This window comes from Scyliorhinus torazame, chromosome 12 (assembly GCF_047496885.1).
Source record: "Scyliorhinus torazame isolate Kashiwa2021f chromosome 12, sScyTor2.1, whole genome shotgun sequence".
NCBI lineage: Eukaryota > Metazoa > Chordata > Chondrichthyes > Carcharhiniformes > Scyliorhinidae > Scyliorhinus > Scyliorhinus torazame.
This window is the reverse complement of record NC_092718.1, coordinates 41,164,697-41,186,316: the sequence shown is the minus strand read 5'-3', so window position 1 is coordinate 41,186,316 and position 21,620 is coordinate 41,164,697. Positions and strand designations below refer to the sequence as shown.

At 47.0% G+C, this 21,620-nt stretch overlaps 2 protein-coding genes across 6 annotated transcripts in view; one reads left to right on the top strand and one right to left on the bottom strand.

The window, feature by feature from the left end:
• Window positions 1-15,242, top strand: part of tex9 (testis expressed 9) — a 138,487-nt gene extending 123,245 nt beyond the window's left edge. For all 4 annotated transcript variants that reach the window (XM_072470746.1, XM_072470745.1, XM_072470747.1 and 1 more), the window contains 3 exons: window positions 2,438-2,572; window positions 12,770-12,904; window positions 14,852-15,242. In XM_072470746.1, coding sequence (XP_072326847.1) covers window positions 2,438-2,572; window positions 12,770-12,904; window positions 14,852-14,926 — 345 coding nt within the window. In that variant the 3' untranslated portion in view covers window positions 14,927-15,242. The remainder of the gene's footprint in view (window positions 1-2,437; window positions 2,573-12,769; window positions 12,905-14,851) is intronic.
• A 3,247-nt stretch (window positions 15,243-18,489) lies between these two features.
• mns1 (meiosis-specific nuclear structural 1) overlaps window positions 18,490-21,620 on the bottom strand; it is a 34,469-nt gene continuing 31,338 nt past the window's right edge. For both annotated transcript variants that reach the window (XM_072470744.1, XM_072470743.1), the window contains exon 10: window positions 18,490-18,765. In XM_072470744.1, coding sequence (XP_072326845.1) covers window positions 18,658-18,765 — 108 coding nt within the window. In that variant the 3' untranslated portion in view covers window positions 18,490-18,657. The remainder of the gene's footprint in view (window positions 18,766-21,620) is intronic.

Here is a 21,620-nt window from a genome sequence, read left to right as displayed (position 1 = left end):
AGCGCGGGAACCAAGCCCGCGCCTCTCCCTCGGCCCCGCCTCCCATGGCCAACGCCCCATCTCCTCTCCCTCCCCACCTCCCCCCATCACCACCTGTGGGAGAAAGAAAAGTTACCATACCGCAGGATTAATCATACAATCCCTCTTCGCCCCCCCCCCCCCCCCCCCCCCCCCCCCCCCCCACTCGTCCCACCACTTTGTCCAAACGTTCATTTTCGTAGTCCAATCATTCCAATTTTTCTTCTACAATAAAAGTCCACGCTTCATCCGCCGTCTCAAAGTAGTGGTGCCTCCCTTGATATGTGACCCACAGTCTTGCCGGTTGCAGCATTCCAAACTTTATCTTTTTTTTGTGAAGTACCGCTTTGGCCCGATTAAAGCTCGCCCTCCTTCTCGCCACCTCCGCACTCCAATCTTGATAGACGCGGATCACCTCCAACGGACCCGTCGGGGCCTCCACTCCCATTAACGAGTGCAGCATCGTGCTCACATATGCCCCGACGTCCGCCCCCTCCACACCTTCAGGAAGGCCAAGAATCCTCAAGTTGTTCCTCCTTGCGTTATTTTCCAGTGCCTCCAACCTCTCCACAGATCGTTTCTGGTGTGCCTCCTGTATCTCCGACTTCACCACCAGGCCCTGTATGTCGTTTTCATTCTCTGCTGCTTTCGCCTTCACGACCCGAAGCTCCTGCTCCTGGGTCTTTTGTTCCTCTTTCAGCCCTTCAATCGCCTGTAATATCGGGGCCAACAACTCTTTCTTCATTTCCTTTTTTATCTCCTCCACGCAGCGTTTCAAAAACTCTTGTTGTTCAGGGCCCCATATGAAACTGCCACCTTCCGACGCCATCTTGGTTTCTGCTTGCCTTCCTTGCCGTTGTTCCAAAGGATCCGCTGCAATCCGGCCACTTTCCTCTCCTTTTTCCATCCGTGTCCAGGGGGAACACCCTTCTGGTTTACCGCACGGTGTTTTCAGCCGTTAAAATTGCCGTTGGTGCTCCTATCAAGAGCCCAAAAGTCCGTTTCACAGGGAGCTGCCGAAACGTGCGACTCAGCTGGTCATCGCCGCACCCGGAAGTCCGTGAGGGGCAAGGTTGAGAAGGCGGGGCCTTCATGAATAACCTCAGCTGGTACGGGAATTGAACCTGCACTGTTGGCCTCGCTCATCATCCCGAACCAGCTGTCCATCCAACTGAGTAACTGAACTAAATTGATTGATATACATTGTTTGACATGGAGTGAAATACCATAGCAGATTCATTAGTAAATACATATGATAATAAATATTAACAACAAGATACTTTGTTTTATGTGCATTTAATACTTTTTAAGCTATGTCTACTGAAGACAAGCGGAGTTCATAGATTATCATAGAATTTACAGTGCAGAAGGAGGCCATTCGGCCCATCGAGTCTGCACCGACTCCCGGAAAGATCACTCTACCCAAGGCCAACACCTCCACCCTATCCCCATAACCCAGTAACCCCACCCAACACTAAGGGCAATTTTGGACACTAAGGGCAATTTATCATGGCCAATCCACCTAACCTGCACATCTTTGGACTGTGGGAGGAAACCGGAGCACCCGGAGGAAACTCACGCACACACGGGGAGAACGTGCAGACTCCGCACAGACAGCGACCCAAGCCGGAATCGAACCTGGGACCCTGGAGCTGTGAAGCAATTGTGTTATCCACAATGCTACCGTGCTGCCCGTTGGCCTTCACTTGTATGGAAAAGCAAAATAAAATTATTTGTTTTTTTTCATGAGTTTATTAAGGAGCTGGTGTTCATGCAGATCATATTTTCAAATAAAAGTGTCGCCGATGTACAAGTTAGTTGGGTTTAATTGAGAAAGCTGCAGAAATGTGATATATTGCAAATAGTTTTTAGGATACACAGTAAGGGAAGAAATAAGGTACATTTTGTTGAACATCTTTCATAACCTCAAAATGTTTCACAACCAATACGGTATACATATATATTCCTACTAATAAATATTTTTTTTAATCAACAGTAAGAATGTCACTAGTAAATAAAGTCTGGCTCTCGTAGGAGTGGGATAACGGGTTCATAATGTAGGGAAATAATACCTTATTGGATCCACCCCCTAATAACTTGCTTAACTGGTATTTTCAGTCTCTTAATATGTGTTCACCACAGTTAAGTCCATATCAAAAAATGCAGTTTGGCAGTAAATTGTCAAAATGAATATTTCTACCATGTCTGCTTTTCAGCCTCTATTCTTTAACATTAAAATGAGATAGCAAATAGGACCAGTGATATTTTTTGAGAAATGTTAAAGTCCAGAATATGAGCACTATTTGTGTAATAGCAGATTTTGGGACAAATTACTATATTTTCATATATTTTAACATCTGCATATATTTTAACATTGCATATTCAATTACTTTTCCTCTACATATAATTGTTATCTTAGGAACTGGACAGCCAGAAAAGAGCCCAGAAACAAGCTGCTACAAACCACAGTGCCACAGAGATTCGTCTGAACAGAGCATTAGAAGAGGCTGAAAAATACAAGACAGAACTGAATAAAGTGAAGCAGAGTAATAAGGTAAATTACAAACAGAAGATAAGTAACGTCATTGGACTAGTAATCCAGAAGCCCAAATTAACACTCTGGGGATGCAGGTTCAAATCCCACCATGGCAATTTAAACTAAATTAATAAAACTGGAATTAAAAGCTGGTCTAATCTTGACTATGAAACCAGTGACCATTTTCACAAAATCAATCTGGTTCACTAATGTCCTTTCGGGAAGGAAGTCCTTACTTGGTGTAGTCTGCTTGTGACTCCAGACCCACAGCAATGTGATTGATGAAGAGATCCAAGTAGGTTTTTCCCCTCTTGTTTGTTCCCTCACCCCCTGTCAAAGATCCCGACTAACAGCTAGAATCCTTTAAATCTCGGCCAGCTGGGTCAGTAGTGATGCTGCCAATATCGAAGCCCCACAATCTGTAACTTAAAAGCCCGGCATCTCCCCCACTTGACCGTTACCATCAGGTCAGGGGATCAATCCTGGTTCAATGAAGAGTGCAGGAGCAGCACAAGGCATACCAAAAAATGAGGTGTCAACCAGGTGAAGCTACACCAGGACTAGTTGTATGCCAAACAGCAGAGTCAGCATGCGATAGGCAATGCTAAGCAAGCCCACAACCAATGGAGCAGATAAGCTTTGCAGTCCTGCCACATCCAGCATGAATGGTAGTGGGCAATTAAACAACTAACTGGGCGCCAAGCGCATCAGTGCAAAAGACGAGACTGTGTCTCACCCCCACAACCCAAAGATGTGCAGGGTAGGTGGATTGGACATGCTAAATTGCCCCTTAATTGGAAAAAAAAATAATTGGATACTCTTAAAAAAATGTTTTAATTATTTTTAAAAAGATGAGACGGAAGCATTTGTAACAATCTTTAGCCAGATGGGTGAGTGTATGCTCCATCTTGGTCTCTTCTGGAGTTCCCCAGCAACAGAGGTGCCAGTCTTCAGCCAATTGGATTCGCTCCACATGATATCAAGAAAAAGCTGACCGTGCTAGATATAGCAAAGGCTGAGGGTTATAACAACATTCCAGCAATAGCACTGAAGACTTGTGCTCTGGAACTAGCCACATTCTACTAGAACTAATAGATCGTTAGTCAAAGAAGGGAGTGGAGTCTGCAGCACAGAAAAATATGGCGGAGGCTCAGGGACTGGCCCAGTGGTCAACGGAGCAGCTTGTGGCCTTTCTCCAGGGGAGCTTTGCTCAGCAAAGAAAAGAATACCTGGATCCGATTAAGAGGGGATTGACCGTGTGGAGCAGAGATTGGAAGCCCAGGGCCAGGCGATCCAGAAGGTGGAAGAGGTGGTTGCTGAGCATGATGACCAGCTAGCCGTGATGGTGGCGGAGATGGGGCTGTTGAAGGACCACCAGAAAAGGCTGCAAGACAAAGTGGAGGATCTGGAGAACAGGTCGCGGGCAGAACCTGAGGATCATTGGCCTCCCAGAGGGCAGCGAGGGATCGGATGCAGCGGCATATGTGGCACGTATGTTCGAGAAGCTGCTGGGGAAAGGTGGGTTTACTGGGCCCTTGGAAGTGAACAGGGCGCACAGAGCGCTGATGAGGAAGCCGCTGAGAATTGAGCCGCCAAGGGCGATGGTGGTATGAATGCATCGGTTCCTGGACAAGGAACAGATCTTGAGGTGGGCCAGACAGACGAGGAGCTGCAAATAGGAAGATAGTGAGCTGCGTATTTACCAGGACTTGGGTGCGGATCCGGCCAAAAGAAGCTCGAGTTTCAATAAAGAGAAATTGGCACTCTTTAAGAATGGGGTGATGTTCGGCATGCTGTACCCAGCTCGTTTGTGGGTCACTTTTGAGGGCCAAGGACTTTATTTTGGATCACCAGATGAGGCGATGAACTTTGTTAAGGACAGGGGACTGGCAGGTGATGCAGGACATTGAACTTGGGGGCGAGTAGCTGTGTTCTTATTATGCTGCTAAATTTCCTTTTTCTTTTTAGGTTTTGTATGTGTTGTTTTCCACTACATTTTGGGCCGTGGCTCAGTTTTATATGCGGGTCAACTTTGTTCTTAATTTGTGGGGGGGGGGGGGGAATTTCCTTCTTTGTGTTTGATGGGGATTGTAATGTTTGCATATGTATGTTTGAGTGGGGGGTGAAGGAGATCAGTGGGGGGCAGGATACTTGGTGCCATGGGCGGGGGCTACCAGGCTAGCTGGGTGGGCTAGCTCACGGAAGCGCAGTGGGGGGCGAGCAGGTGATCAGTTTGTTGAGGGGGGGTTGGGATGGTTATCTTGTTGTGGGGGGCAGGGGGTATTGATCTGCTGACAGGGGAGGGACTGGCGCGTGGAGACAAATTGGAGGTCGATGATGGTGGGCGCCTGAGGAAGCGCGGGATGCGGGCTGGAGGCTGGCCTAAGAAGGGTGATGGTTGATCAGCCCGGGCGGGGCGGTATCCCCCAACCAGGCTGATCACATGGAACGTGAGAGGGCTAAATGGGCCGGTCAAGAGGGCTTGCGTGTTTGTGCATTTGAAAAGTTTGAAGGCGGACAAGGCAACCTTACAGGAGACATACCTGAGGGTAGTGGATCAGACTAGGCTGAGGAAAGGGTGGGTCGGGCAGCTATTTCATTCAGGGCTGGACTCTAAAACTAGGGGGGTTGCGATCTTGATCAATAAGCTGGTGTCATTCGAAGTAGGCGGATTCGGGGGGTAGGTACGTTATGATGAGCGGGAAGCTGGAGGGGATGTCGGTGGTATTAGTGAATATTTATGCACCAAACTGGGGTGACGTGGAGTTTATGAGGCGAGTGCTGGGGAAGGTTCTGGACCTGGACTAACATAGGCTGATCATGGTGGAGGGGACTTCAATATGGTTATAGATCCGAGGCTGGATCGGTCGAGTTCGAGGACCGGGAGGGTACCAGCCACGGCGAAGGAGCTAAAAGGGTTTATGGAACAAATGGAAGGGGTAGACCCGTGGAGGTTCGGTCGACCAAGGGTGAAGGAATTTTCTTTTTTCTCCCGTGTACATAAAGTGTACTCCCGGATTAATTTTTTCTTTTTGGATAGGGCCTTGCTGGCGGGGGTGGTGGATGCCGAGTATTCGGCGATTGTTGTGTCAGACCGTGCCCCACACTGCGTGGATTTACGGGTGTGCCCGCACTGGAGCTTAGATGTAGGACTGCTAGCGGATGAGGAGGTGTGTGGGCGGGTGAGGGAGGCCATCCAAAATTATTTGGAGACAAATGACACGGGAGGTTTCGGAGGCAACGATATGGGAAGCGCTGAAGGCAGTAGTTAGGGGGGGACCTCATAGGGAAGAAGGTGGAGCGGGCAGAGATGGATAGGCTGGTTAGGGAGATACTGCAGGTGGATAGAAGACACTCTGAAGCCCCAGAGGCGGGACTGTCGAGGGAGCGGCAGAAGGTCCAGATGGAGTTTGGGCTGATATCCAAAGGGAAGGTGGTGGAGCAGTTGGGGAAGGCGAGGGGGGTGATATATGAGTATGGGGAGAAGGCCAGTAAGACGTTAGCACACCAGCTCAGAAAAAGGGAGGTGGCCAGGGAGATAGGAAGAGTGAAAGATAGAGGGGGGAACACAGTCTTCGACCCAACGGGGGTGAATGGGGTCGGTTGTATGAGTCAGTGCCCCTTGCTGGGGTAGAGGGGTTGAGGCAATTCTTGGAGTGTTTGGAGTTTCCCAAGGTGGAGGAAGGGTTGGTGGAGGGTCTGGGTGCCCCAATCGGGATTATGGAAGTAGTAGAGGGATTGGAGACCATGCAATCAGATAAGGCCCCGGGACAGGACGGTTACCCAGTGGAATTTTCTAAGAGGTTTTCTGGGATGCTGGGTCCGCTGTTGGTGAGGGCATTTAATGAGGCAAGGGAGCGGGGTGTTCTTCCCCCAACAATGTTCAATCTCATTGATCTTGAAGCGGGAGAAGGACCCAGAACAATGTCATACAGACCAGTCTCCCTACTAAATGTTGACGCCAAATTGCGGCCAAGATGTTGGCCTCCAGAATAGAGAATTGTGTACCGGGGTGATAGTGGAGGACCAGACAGGATTTGTAAAAGGCAGGCAGTTAACGGCCAACGTCAGATGGCTCTTGAATGTCATCATGATGCCCTCCGAGGGGAGGGAAGTGGAGGTAGTGGTTGCTATGGACGCGGAGAAAACCTTTGGCTGGGTGGAGTGGGAGTATTTGTGGGTTTGGTTGCTGTACCAGGCCCCGATGGCGAGTGTGCGGACGAACTGGGGGAGTTTGGATAACTTTAGCCTACATGGGGGGCCAGACAGGGCTGTCCACTCTCCCCACTGTTGTTTGGCTATAGAGCCATTGGCGATGGCGCTGAGAGCATCAAAGGACTGGAAGGGGCTAGTCCAGGGGGGGGGGCACAGGATCTTGTTGTGTGCTGACGACCTACTCCTGTATATTTCTGACCCGTTGGGGGGGGATGGGAGAGATTATGCGGATCTTAGGGGAATTTAGCAGGTTCTTGGGATATAAATTGAATATGGGGAAAAGTGAGGTTTTTGTGATCCAGGTGAGGGAGCAGGAGAGGAGGCTGGGGGTGTTGCCGGTCAAAGTGGTGGGAGGGAGTCTTCGATACTTGGGAAACCAGATGGCACGGGGATGGGAGCAGTTACGTAAATTAAATCTGGCCCAGTTAGTTGAGCAAATGAAGGAGGACTTTCGGAGGTGGGACATGCTCCCATTGTCACTGGCGGGGAGGGTACAGACCGTAAAGATGCCGGTCCTCCCGAGATTTTTGTTTGTTTTCCAGTGTCTGCCTATTTTTATACCAAAGGCCTTTTTTAAGCGGGTTAATGCGGCGATTTCTGGGTTTGTATGAGCAGGTAAAACCCCGCGAGTCAGGAAAGTGCTGTTGGAGCAGAGCCGGTGGGGGGAGGGTTGGCCCTACCGAACTTTAGGAATTACTACTGGGCGGCAAATATAGCTATGATCAGGAAGTAGGTAGTGGGGGAGAGGTTGGTATGGGAGTGGATAGAGGCGGCATCATGTAGGGGCACAAATTTAGGAGCACTGGTAACAGCACATCTGCCATGCTTGCTGGCCCGGTACTCCACAAGCCCGGTGGTGGTGGCGGCTCTGAGAGTTTGGGGACAGTGGCGGAAGCATAAGCGAGTGGAGGGAGCGTCGGTGTGGGCTCCAATTTGTGGCAATCACCAGTTTGTCCCGGGGAGGTTGGATGAGGTTCCGGAGGTGGCAGAGGGTAGGTATTGAGAGACTGGGAGATTTGTTTATTGATGGGAGCTTTCCTTGCCTTGTTTGGAGGATCTGGAGGAGTTCGAATTTGCAGGTGGGAATTGGTTTCGCTATCTGCAGGTGAGGGACTTTGTGCGAAGGCAGGTTTCGACCTTTCCGCTTCTACCGCCACAGGGGATACAGGACAGGGTAGTTTCAAAAACTTGAGTGGGGGAAGGGAATGTCTTGGAAATTTATAAAGAGCTCATGAAGTCGGAGGGAACCCAGATAGGGAAGATAAAGCGCAAGTGGGAAGATGAGCTAGGTAAGGAACTTGAGGCAGGTCAGTGGGAGGATGCACTGAGTACAGTCAACACGTCCTCATCATGTGCCAGGCTCAGCTTGATACAATTCAAGGTGGTTCACTGGGCACACATGACAGCGGTCCGGATGAGCAGGTTTTTTGGGGTAGAGGACAGGTGTGTGAGGTGTGCAGGAGGGCCTGCAAATCATGTCCACATGTTTTGGGCATGTCCGAAGCTTAGGGGTTTCTGGCAGGGATTTGGCGATGTCATATCCACGGTGCTAAAAATGAGGGTAGTGTCGGAAGACCCGGGAATCCAGGGGGCGAGAGAGGCTGACGTTTTGGCCTTTGCCTCCTTGGTAGCCCGGAGACCGATCCTATTATTCTGGAGGGACTCGGAGCCCACAAAATTGGGGGTATGGGTTAGCGACATGGCCGGGTTTCTCAAGCTTGAGAAAATTAAGTTCGCCCTGAGAGGATCAGTGTTCGGGTTCGTTCGGAAGGCGTTATTCGACTTCTTCGGGGGAAACTAAATTATTAGCAGATACAATAATGGGGGTGGGTTAGGGAATAAGGGGGAGTTAGTTTAGTTCAATTTAGGTGGGATCGTCAAGAGGAGATGGAGGGTCTTGGGGATTATGTGTATAAGCTATGTTGGCGGGGTATGGTTGTTGGTTGGGGGGGGGGGGCGGTGTTCAGCACTGAATTATGTTTATATTTGTATCTTTTGTTGTTATAAAACCATAAATGCCTTAATGAAATGTTTGTTACAAAAAATAAAAGTTCATTGATGGAGTTGGAGCATTCTTGGGGCTCCTCGGTGGAGGCTTCTGCTGTGACTCGGGCCAATCCACTAACAGCCAAGATGCTTGCCGGCGTCTTGGCGATAGAATTCGAGAAGCAATGACGGGTTGTGTCCGAGGATCTCTGTAAGTCGATGGAGTGAGGGGCCCACCCACCTGGAATGTAAGGGGTTTGAATGGCCAATAAAAAGGTTGAGGGTATTTGTTCACCTGAACAGTTTGAGTGCTGATATAGTGTTTCTGCAGGAGACTCGTTTGCAGGTAAGGATGCGGAAGTGGTGGGTGAGTCAAGTATTTCAATCGGGTTTTGACGATACAGCCTGGGGCGGGGGGGGGGGGGGGGGGGGGGCAGCAATTTTGATCAATTAAAAAGGTTCCATTTTCAGCCTGTAAGATCCTAATAGTGGACATGTGATCATTAGTGGGTCCTTGACGGGCACCTTGGTGGTCCTGGTCAATGTCTATGTGCCAAGTTGGGATATTATGGATTTTGTTAACAGGTTGTTAGCCGCCATTCCTGATTTGTACTCCCATCAGCTAATCAAATTCAATAAAAGTGAGGCCACCTCACCTTCTACATTGTGGAAGGCCCTTAAAGCGGTCATTAGGTGGGGGGGGAGATAATTTCTTACCAAGTGCATGTGGAAGAGACTGCGAGGGTGGAGCAGCTGGTGGACTCCATCCTTGAGGTGAACCATCAGTACTCGCTTGCCCCCACCTCTGCGTTGCCTGCGAATAGGAAAAACTACAGACACAATTTGAATTGTTATCACAGGTAAGGCGATGAGCCAACTGCGACATTCTTTGGGAGGAGGCCAGTTGCCTTTTAGCTCATCAGCTGAGGAGGCAGGCTCCTTACCAGAAAATGTATGGATAAGGGACCTGGGTGGCAGTTTGGTTTCCGCACCATCTAAAGTCGATGTGGCTTTCGAAACATCCTATAGAGACCTTGATAGATCGGAGCCCCAGAGTTCTGCCATGGTGGATCTTTTAGATTATCCTTCCCTTTGGTGGAGAGAGAAGGATGGGAGGAGTTGGGACCCCACTGGGCCCTGAGGGAATTATGAAATCATTGGGTTAAGCACCCAGCCCTGATGGATTCCCCATTGAGGTTTGCAAGTCACTTGATCCTGTTAATATTGGACATGTTCAATGACTCCTTGTCCCGGGGTTCATTGCCAGTTACACTACAGCAGGCCTCTATTTCCCTGATCCTGAAGAAGGACAAGGAACCTACGGAATGTGGGTTGTTTCGACCCATTACGCTTTTGAATGCAGACACTAAATTGCTCACAAAAGTGCTGGGGCTGCTGTTGGAGCCCTGTCTCCCATACGTGATCACGGGAGACCAGGCAGACTTAGTTACGGATCGGCAATGTCAGTCAATATACGTCGGCTGTTAAATATTGTCCTTCCCTCTCTTGTGACCAAACCAGCGGTGATTGTGTCCATGGATGCTGAAAAAGCATTTGATAGGGTGAGGTGGGCTCACCCTATCAAACCGTAGGGCTGTTCTCCAGAGGAATATACTCTTGGATGGTTTAGCTTTACCCAATTTATTTTGTTATTGGACTGCCAATATTGAGAATATGCTGGGGTGGCTTAGTGATCAGACTTTCACCTGGGGGCAAATGGAGGTGTGTTCTTGTAGGGGCTCTAGTTTGGATGCTTTAGTTACTGCCATTCTCGTGCAAAAGTTTCTTCAAATCCAGTGGTGGTATCCATCCTGAGGATCTGGAAGCAATTCAGACAACATTTTAAATTTAGCGCCATGTCGTTGTTGACCCCCACTTATAGGAATCATCTATTTGTGCCAATGGGCTTAGACTTGACGTTTAGGACATGGGAGGGTAAGAGTCTGGAGGGGGTTGGGGACTTGTTCGTGGAGGAAAGTTTTGCCAGCTTTGAGGAGCTGTTGGATAAATTCCAACTCCCTGGAACCAATTTGTTTGGATACATTCAGATTCGTGATTTTTTGAGGAAGACTTTTCCTTCATTTCCCTTGGGACCAATGTCCTCCCTGTTGAAGATGATTTTACTTTGGCTGGGTCTGGATGGGAGAGTATTTTGGGTACTCTTGGTCAGATCCTATCAGCAGAGTCGCCCCATTGGATGAGGTGAAGATTAAATGGGAGGCAGAATTGGGTCCTGTTCTGGATGAGGGTGTGTGGAGTGAGGCTCTTCGCAGGATCAACTCCATGTCCTCCTGTGCTCGGCTTAGTTTGATCAGGTTCAAGGTGGTGCATAGGGCTCATCTGACCAAGACTAGGATGATTATTTTCGGGGGTGGACGACTAGTCTGAGTGGTGTTTTCGGTGGCCAACTAATTATACTCATGTTCTGGTCATGTCCCAAGTTGTTAAGCTTTTAAGTCTCCAACTTTAACATCATGTCAGAGATCCTTAATGTCAAACTGAAGCCTTGTCTACTGGTGGCCATTTTCGGGGTTTTGGACTCGCCGGTCCTGCAGACGGGAGTAAAGGTGGATGTCCTCGCCTTTGCCTCATTAACGAGAATTCTGTTTGGGTGGAGGTGTCCCACTCAACCCAATGCCTCGGCCTGGTTAGGTGACCTGATTTCCAGTTCCAGAATCCTTTAAAGTTTATCACTGCTGTACATAACAAACTTCTTACTTAAGTTAATTCCACAAAATATTTTTTCTTTAAAAGTTTGATGAATAATCTGTATAAATTTTATACGCCTCGCAATTGTTTTTGTCAAGTGTTAGAATCTGTGTTTAGATTTCAGAAATTTGGGGTGGCATCCATCCTGTGCAGAGGTCATAACTGGATACAACTCCACTTAAGCGTATACTAAACTCATTTATACATCAAAATTGATCAATCTCGTACAATGTGCATCGGCTGGGTGATTTATTGAAGATCTCAAATCAGGAGCCAATGATTACATTTGTGGCTCAATATATGGAGAAAATAAGATCCAGTCAGTAAGAAACTCCTCCCAACCCACCATGCAGAAGGGAGTTAAGAAGTGAACAAGAAAAGGCCACTTATGTTAAGTCAGTGCAGCTTGTGCAACTTTTTTTCTATTTATTTGTTGTCTGTTTGGTTATGCTTTGTCCCATATAGTTATGTTTCGCAGCATGTGTTTATTTTGCTCTCGTACGTCCTTGATCATTATCTGCTATTTCTACTTGTCAGCTTGAGAGCTGCTGTGCTTTGATATCAATCTTTCATTAAACTGCTCTTTCTAATATCTGACATGTCGTTTACGTGAGTATTCCTGTGGGCTTTGTGGCTGCCTAAAGACACTTTGGGCTGGATTCTCTGATCCTGCGGCTATGTCCGCAGGATCTGTCTGGTCTTATGACCAGAAGGTCTGAGTCGCACTTGCACCAATCTTCCGTCCGGTGAGGGGCTAGCAGCTGTGCAGCATAAAGCCCCCGGCTTTACCTGCAGATGCGGCCAGAGAATGGCCAGGTCCGTGGCCGCGCATGCGCACACCGCCGGCCGCGGGCGGAACAGGCCTGCCAAAAACCGCCCCCCTGTAACCAGCCTCGCCACCCCCGGACCACCCCCACCAGTCTACGCCAAAGCCCCACCTGCCGGCGCAGCCGCCACGTGAGGTCCCCGAACAGTGTGAGCACAGGTGTCCCCACGCCGTCAGGGACTCGGCCCATTGGGGCGGGGCATTGGGGGAGGGCCTCAGGTGACGTCCTGAGGCCGTCCATACGGCATGCAGAATATCCCATTTCAGGGAGGGCGGAGGATCGCAAAAACGGTGCCTCCCCCGATTCCGGCATAAACCGGGATTCTCCAGCCGATCGCCGAACGTGATTTTGGCGTCGACAATCGGAGAATCCCACCCTCTGTGCCTGTCCATCAAAGTAGGCAAAGGATGGCCCAAAAAATTAACCTAATGCAATACAAACAAGTACTTTTTTAAATATACTAATTATTTATCACTAGGACACAACTAATCAAGAGAAATTAACGATTGACCAGCTGAAGACCGAAAACAAAAAGTTAGAAAAACAGAAAACAGAGCTCATGACCGGCTTTAAGAAGCAGCTGAAGCTAATAGACATCCTTAAAAGGCAAAAGGTAAGATGGGACAAAAATGAGAATTTACTATCAGTAGAAGTATTTTCAGAATCATGGTAGTTATTATAAACACCAAGGTTAAAAACTCAGAAGAATTGGGTTTTTTTTTTAAATGACACCTGAAAGAATTCAGTGATTAAATAGTTTGTATAGTTGCAGTAGAAGAGGATTGTGGAGGAAGATAAGGTGCCTCTGGGGGGTTAAGATCAAGTGGGAGGAGGAGCTGGGGATGGCGCTAGCAGAGGGATTGCGGTGTGGTGCCGTGGAGGGTGAACGACTCAACCTTATGTGCGAGGCTGGGGCATGATACAGCTAAAGATGGTACACCGGGCGCCCTTGATGAAGTTGAGGATGAGCTGCTGTTTGAGGGGGTGGAGGATATTTGTGAACTATGTGGGAGAGGCCCAGCTAATCAGTGCATATGTTCTGGTCCTGCCCGAAGTTGGAGAAATTGCGGAGGTTGTTTTTCACCACCATGTCGGCAATCTTGCATATGGACTTGTAGCCTCGTCCGCTGGGGGCCATATTCGGGATGTCAGACCTGCTAGAGTTGCAAGCGGAAGCGGATTATTATTATGTTTTAGCCTTTGCCTCGCTGATTGCTTGCAGACGGGTTTTTGTTGGGGTAGAGGTCAGCCTCACCCCCGTGCCTCAGTGTGGCTGGGACTTCTAATGGAGTTCCTGCATTTAGAGAAAGTGAAATTTGCTCCAATGAGGGGCGAATGAGGGGTTCCACAATAGATGGGGTTTGTTTCTTCTGTATTTTGGAGAACTAGTTACCGTCAACTGTGTGGGGGTAATGTTTTTCAAATGTTAAAAACTGGAATAAAAATACTTTTTTTAAAAACTTATTCTCCTTTTTCACATTTTCTCCAAATTTACACCCACCAACAATAAACAATAATCATTAACAAATATGTCAATCCCCATATCAATAACAACGACCCCATCCTCCCACCAAACCCCAAACATTAGCCCGCATATTCACACAAACAAATGACAAAAAGGAATTAGGGATCACCCATAGTCGCCATTAACACACACAGCCCCCCAACCCTCACGCCCCAACTAATGTTCGATGTTATCCAGTTCTTGAAAGTGCAGAATGAATAATGCCCATGAATTGTAGAACCCCACCATCCTTCCCCTCAGTTCAAACCTAACCTTCTCAAGAGTCAAGAAGTCCAACAGGTCCCCCCGCCACGCCAGGGCACAGGGTGGAGAGGTTGCTCTCCAACCCATCAGTATCCGCCTTCGGGTGATCAACGAGGCGAAGGCTACAACATCTGCCTCCGCACCCGTTTCCAACCCTGGCTGGTCCGACACCCCAAAATATGGCCTCCCGGGGGCCCGGCCCCAGTTTAACGTGCACCACTTTAGAAATTACCCTAAAACCTCCTTCCAGTAATGCTCTAGCTTTGGACAGGACCAAAACATATGAACATGATTAGCGTCCCCCCCCCCCTTCCCCTTCCCACAGCAACGTTCACATATCTTCTACTCCTTCAATCGGCTCATCCTCGCCCTCGTGAGGTGTGCTCTGTATACCGCCTTCAGCTATATCAGCCCCAACCTCATGAGGTCGGGGCATTCACTCTCCGGAGCACCTCACACCAGAACCCCTCCTCCATATCCTCTCCCAACTCTTCCTCCCACTTTGTTTTGATCCCTTCCAGTGGTGCCTTCTTCTCTTCCAAAATAGCTCCGTAAATCGCTGACACTACCCCCTTCTCCAGTCCCCGTCGTCAGCACCTCCTCCAGCAAGTGGAGGCCGGCTCCACCGGGAAGCTCTGTATCTCCTTTCTGCCAAAATCTCGAACCTGCATGTATCTAAACATTTCCCCCTGCTCCAGCCCATACTTCGCTTCCAGTTCCTTCAAGAATAAAAATACTTTTTCAAAAAATAATTGCAGTAGACATTTTACAATCTTGTCTGTTTTTTTTTAGATGCACATGGAAGCTGCTAAAATGCTCTCCTTCACCGAAGAGGAATTTATTAAAGCTTTGGAATGGGGAAACTGATCAGAATAGAAATTTGGGAGTTTTTACACATTCTCCCAGTGTTTCCGTGGGTCTCACCCCCACAACCCAAAGATGTGCAGGGTAGGTGGATTGGCCACACTAAATTCCCCCTTAATTGGAAAAAAAATTAATTGGGTACTCTAAATTTATATTATAAAAATAAATTTGTGAGTTACATACAACTTTGTTATAAAACATAACATTTGTTGCAATTGTGTATGTATATTTTTCTTATGGAGTTCAGTATTTGCATTCATCCTACTCCTGCCAATTTTACAAAAAATATTTTAAGGAATAAAGACAAAATTGTTTTCAACCTTTTTTGTTACTTAATTCATTCTATTGTAGTGTGTGTTTTTTAACCTATGATTGTGTTTTCTCCTTCCCCTTTAAGCCACGGACCCTAACTTCTGAAATTCTACATCTGGTTACATAATCAGCATCCAGTATGGCCCACATCCTGAAACTATTTAGCAGACATTTTGCTACACGGCCATTTTTACTTTGTAAAGTAGTTTCTGTTGACTCATTTTGATTTGTTTTAATTTCCATTCAATACATTTTCCTTAAGAGCCCAACAGTGTTCTTATTTCTCTATGCCCAATTCAATTCTGGTTTTGAAACAATTTTCCTGACTTTAAGCAGCAACTCCAAATAGGGTCAGCCACAAAATAATAAAGAAAACTTGAGGAGAGTATCTAGCACCAAGATACATGAGCATAGTCCCATTCATCTTCACTGTACAAACGAGCACAATAAGCAGTTGGAAATAGATCTGTGAATCTTAGTTGACCCAGTGACCCAGTAAGGTTATCTCAATTCCATTTTTTCCAGCTAACGATTATGTCCAGAACTTCAGTATGACTAATACTTGATTGTTGTGTGCAACACTCTCCCCAATATTTGATTGTTGTGTGCAACCCTCCCCTAAAATACATTGTTGGTATACATACCTACATTCTCATATTTGAGGGACGGACCTGGCATCAACTGACAGAGTTAACATAGGCTTTGTGGACTGACATGATGTAATTGACATTGCTTGAAGGATTTATTTTCATAAATTTGGCCATTTGAAGCTGCTCTGGGTTTGTCATACCTGTACTAGCTGACATGTTGCCCTCAACCAGTCTATTTGAAATTAGGAGGGAATTGGTCAATATTAGTTGATATGCTCAGAACCAATTACCTGGTCACAGCAGAACCTCCTGAGTTTAATTTTGCATTTTGTTTGGAAGATTATGCTTCTGAACATTAATCAGAGGGGAAAACCCTGATGAATGGGCCAGCTCAGTCAGTCTTCTATCGAAATCCCCCTGGATTTATTTCCTTCCACAATGTGACTATTACTGCAGACCTGAGAAGGACTGGGTCTATGCCCCTCAGTTTTCAGAGGCAGCCACTGTTGGGCAGCCATGTCCATGCTGAAGGTGCTGGTTAGTAATTTTAATGCGTAGATGTAGTATAGGAAGCCCGTTTCAAACTAACAATCCTCGTTTCTTATCTTCCCATCCTGGAAAACTATTTAGAGGCAAACAGTTAAGTGAAATAAGAGAGAAAGACATATTCACCATACTAGAATTCTCGTCACTTACGAGTAATGGATCCAGTTTTGCATTTGATACTGCAGAGCACATTGATGTTTTTGACCTAGGAGCTGAATTGATTTGCTACAACAGCTAGTTCATAAACAAATTGTGAATAATCTTCCTGTCAGGTTCCTGCAGAAAATGCTGATTGTAGATCTAACAGAAAAAGACAGACTAGGAAACTTTAAGTAGCATGAGAAAAATAGCAAGTCTATCTCTGGCACAGCAATGCCAAGGAAAAGACTGCTCTGAGATAAGCCAACCATCAGTAAATCACGAGCATAGCACTCAGAGCACCAGGAACAAATTTGGAAGAGCTAGAATTATTGGACAAATTAAAGCACATTCATGTATTATCATAGAATTTACAGTGCAGAAGGAGGCCATTCGGCCCATCGAGTCTGCACCAGCTCTTGGAAAGAGCACCCTATCCAAGGTCAACACCTCCACCCTATTCCCATAACCCAGTAACCCCACCCAACACTAAGGGCAATTTTGGACACTAAGGGCAATTTATCATGGCCAATCCACCTAACCACATCTTTGGACTGTGGGAGGAAACCGGACCACCCGGAAGAAACCCACGCACACACGGGGAGGATGTGCAGACTCCGCACAGACAGTGACCCAAGCCGGAATCAAACCTGGGGCCCTGGAGCTGTGAAGCAATTGTGCTAACCACAATGCTACCGTGCTTCCCCTATTGACGCATTCAACAGTGGCCGGGCAATATCCCAAATCGCACATTATCAGCCCCTTCAGTAATTAGAGAGTAATTTTGGGGAAGATCTATCCAGGTAGCTTGCATTACTTTTCTTTTTCATTTAGAGTACCCAATTCATTTTTTCCAAGGGGCAATTTAGTGTGGCCAATCCACCTACACTGCACATCTTTGGGTTGTGGGGGCGAAACCCACGCAAACACTGGGAGAATGTGCAAACTCCACACGGACAGTGACCCAGAGCCGGGATCGAACCTAGGACCTCAGTGCCGTGAAGCTGCAGGGCTAACTCACTGCGCCACCTTGCTGCCCTCGCAGCTTGCATTACTGACCCGGTTTCTAAATTGTACTGCTTTGTTAAAGTAGGTGGAGTATACTTGATATAGATCAACAGCTTTATGCAGTTTCAATTATTCCTTGAATGATCTGGATCACCTACCATGATCCTACCTCTCCAGCCACATAGGCCGCGAGGGTGGATAGGTTTTGTGGGTGAAAATTAGTTTGTTTCCTCCAGTTCAAAATTAAATGTTGCAATCGAACATATCTTGGCCTTTGTGTGATTAGAGACCACACGGCAGTGCTACATTTCTACATTCCTGTTAGACACGTGAAACCAATTAAGCATGGTTTTACTTCCACCATATGCAAATCATTGAAATAGGAGAGCACATATTGTAGGTAATCTATCATTTACTCCATCCATTGATACTCCATCAATTATTCTTTAGTTGATATAGTTGTTCCATTATTTTCCCCATGGCATGCAGTAAACTACCAATTTGCCAGGGAAACAAAAATAACTCTATATAATGCTGTACTGTATTGTAAAACAATTGTTAAATTGAAAAACTTGCAGATTTCAGAAATTGGTGATCTGAACTCCAGTGGCAAATCTATATTCGGCACTGTAGCACAGTGGTTAGCACTGTTGCTTCACAGTGCTACGGTCCCAGGTTCGATTCCCGGTTTGGGTCACTGTCTGTGTGGAGTCTGCACGTTCTCCCTGTGTCTGCGTGGGTTTCCTTCGGGTGCTCTGGTTTCCTCCCACAAGTCCCGAAAGATGTGCTGTTAGGTGAATTGGACATTCTTCTGAATTCTCCCTCTGTGCACCCGAACCGGAGCCAGAATGTGGCGACTAGGGGCTTTTCACAGTAACTTCATTGCAGTGTTAATGTATGCCTACTTGTGACAATAAAAGATTGTTATAGTCCACTGGTCTTTATAATGGATCTTCTCCATAGTGATAACAATTTTGTAGTGATTCATATTATTTATTTATATAATGTCATTAACATTCACATCAGTTACATTTTCAGCTCTGCAATTAAAAATAGAGATCAATATAAATTTATGGTTTGAAGTAACTGCTGGCTGCTTCAGCCATGTTTTACATGTCAAACATGATGATGAGTACAGGTCTAACAATCCCAGCCGTCGTCTGAAGACAGATTGGCACTTCCTTTCTTGAAATTTTCTCTGAAGTCATCGTCAAACAGTTCAAGCTCTTGCTCATCTCTAAACACTCCCTTTCAAAGAAACACAAGAGAAAGTAATTAGCTTAACCAGCAAAAAATGCGATCCTAACCTTAGCTATGTTCACTCAATAACTGAATATTTAAATACAAGTAGAATCCATGTCAATCATTCAAAATCATGATGGTAATTTTAAAAAGTTAATTCCCTGTAGAGTGAGGGTATCTGCATTTCAGGAGCCCTTGTGTCTTTCATGTGCACCACTTAGCTAATTCTTAAGATGGGAAACTTTGTTAAGTTTGAACACAAGCAGTCAGAGGCACTTTTCACATGTGGAAGTGATGAATGCAGGACCTCCCATATCATGAAGCACATCATTGACTTAAACTGCACCTCCATATTAAACAAGACAACCTTGTCACATTTACAAAATGCTTACAATGATTTGAAACAATTCATATTTAATCTCAAATTTAATTATGGGCCTACTGCACATCAAGGCATAATTCTCGCCGAGGCTAGATGAGCCTGGTGAATTACACTAGTCTACAACCCACACTCCCATCTTTCTCATTTCTCTTTGTACAAAGCTATCAAAACCAAGCTTGCTCCCCACCCGCAGCACAAAGTCACCATCAATATCTTTGCCTGTGACTGTAGCACGTTCCCATTTTTCTTTAACTCTTCACTGCCTTCGACAGTCAACTATTCCAAAGTCTTCTAATGTAATTCTTTCATTGTCCAGCTCCATGGCACAGTTGTCCTGTTTCTACTCCTACCTGTTGTATTTCCTCAAATAGTTTCTCTTCCCAAAGTCAGCGCCGACTTTGGAAAATGGCCCCTTCGTGCCCAAAGATGTGCAGGTTAGATGGGGTTGCAGAGATAGGGTAGGCAGAGTGGACTGAGGTGGAATCTCCTTTTGGAGGGTCAGTGCAGACTCAATGGGCCAAATGACACCCTGCACAGTAGTAATTCTATGGAAAGTAAAGTTCCCTCTACACTGTTTCCCAGCCATGTGCTCTGTGATGGTTGATTTACCTCAAGGGCGGCACAGTGGTTAGCACTGCTGCCAGGGGGCCAGGATCAATTCCAGCCTTGGGTCGCTGTCTGAGTTTGCCCATTCTCCCCGTGTCTGCATGGGTTTCCTCCGGGTGCTCCAGTACAAGAGCATGCCATATGTTGGTTATTCTTAGCAACATTCATCTCCTGCAACTGCCTGGATGAGTGCGCTCCAACAACACAAGAGGCTCGACACAATCCAGGATAAATCAGCCACTTGATCGACAGCCCATTCACACTTTTCACCATCGACAAACCGTAGCAATAATGTGTGCCATCTACAAGAGACGCTGCAGCAACTGGCCAAGGCTCATTCAGCAGCAACTTCCAAACCCACAACATATGCCACCTACAAAAAAAGGTAGCAGGCACATGAGAAAATCACCACCTGAGGATTCTCCAAGTCACAATCCTTCCAGACTTTCCTTCACCGTCACAGAGTCAAAATCTGGGAACTCACTCCCAAAGGCAGTGTTGTGTATCTACATCACATGAATGGCAGTGGTTCAAGAAGGCAGTTCAGCGCCACCATCTCAAGGGGCTAGGCATCAGATGCTGGCCTGACTAGCAATGATCACATCTCAGCAATAAAAATGTTTTGAAGCTAATGTTGATCTTGAGTTGATTGTACACAAGTATCAATAAATACATTAATTTCCTTCAATTCTACTGTCCCTGTAGAGATTTTAAAATAAATCTATCAAAAGGACTCAATATAAATTGCCTGCTTAATGTTTCACGTGCCTTTGACATGGTTGACCATGTCATCTTCCTCGAATGCTCCTCCACTGTCATCGGGCTGAGTGGGACTGCACTTCCCTGGTTCCATTCTTATCTACTGAATCTATCCCACTTTCACATTGTTACCTCGGGTGTCTCCCTGATGGCTTCCTATTCTCAACTACATACAGCTTAAGAGATAAAACACAATCAGTTTCGACATGTATCTTGACAACACCCAGTTCTATCATCACCACCTCTCTCAACCCACTATTTGGGGCAGCAGTGACACAGTGGTTAGCACTGCTGCCTCACAGTGCCAGAGACCTGGGTTCAATTCGCCTCGGGTGACTGTGTGGAGTTTGCACATTCTTCCTGTGTCTTAATGGGTTTCCTCCTTGTGCTCTGGTTTCCTCGTACAGTCCAAAGGTGTGCAGGTTAGGTGGATTGGCTATGCTAAATTGCCCCTAGATGGGGTTATGGGGATAGGTTGGGTGCTAGGTAGGGTGCTCTTTCAGAGGGTTGGTACAGACATGATGGGCCAAATGGCCTCATTTGCACTGCAGGGATCCTATGATTGTCTCTAATGGTCAGATTTTTAAAACTGATATCCATTATTCGACTAACAGACATTTCCTCCAAATACTGGGAAGACCAAAGACATTGTGTGATTTTCCCACTGCATTGTGCAGATCCTGTTGTGCTGGGTGCATTGTGGATGAGGCCGAAAACGAGTTTTGTGCCAGGCGCCAAGCGATCGTGAGTTGCTGGACCCACTACGCCTGCTGTGATCTGGATCACACCCTCGCTGGGCATGATCTAGATAATCATATTAAAATGAGCCAACATGGCACTTCCAGGGGCAGTGCCCGAGTGCCAGGTTGGCACTGTCAAGGGGCAGGGCCTTTGGGGGGGGGGGGGGCGAGGCACACGAAAGGGAGTGTGAAGGGTATGATGAAGGGCCATCATGAAGGTTGGGTGGGGGCTCCTGAAAATCGGGGACTGAAAAGGGGAGGCCCTAAAGGTGAGGGCACCCTCAGCAAGGAATAGTGGGGGAGGGGAGGGATTCCCTGATACTCAAGGATGGATTGGTGCAGGGCAGGGTCACCCTCATGTCTGGTTTGGGGGG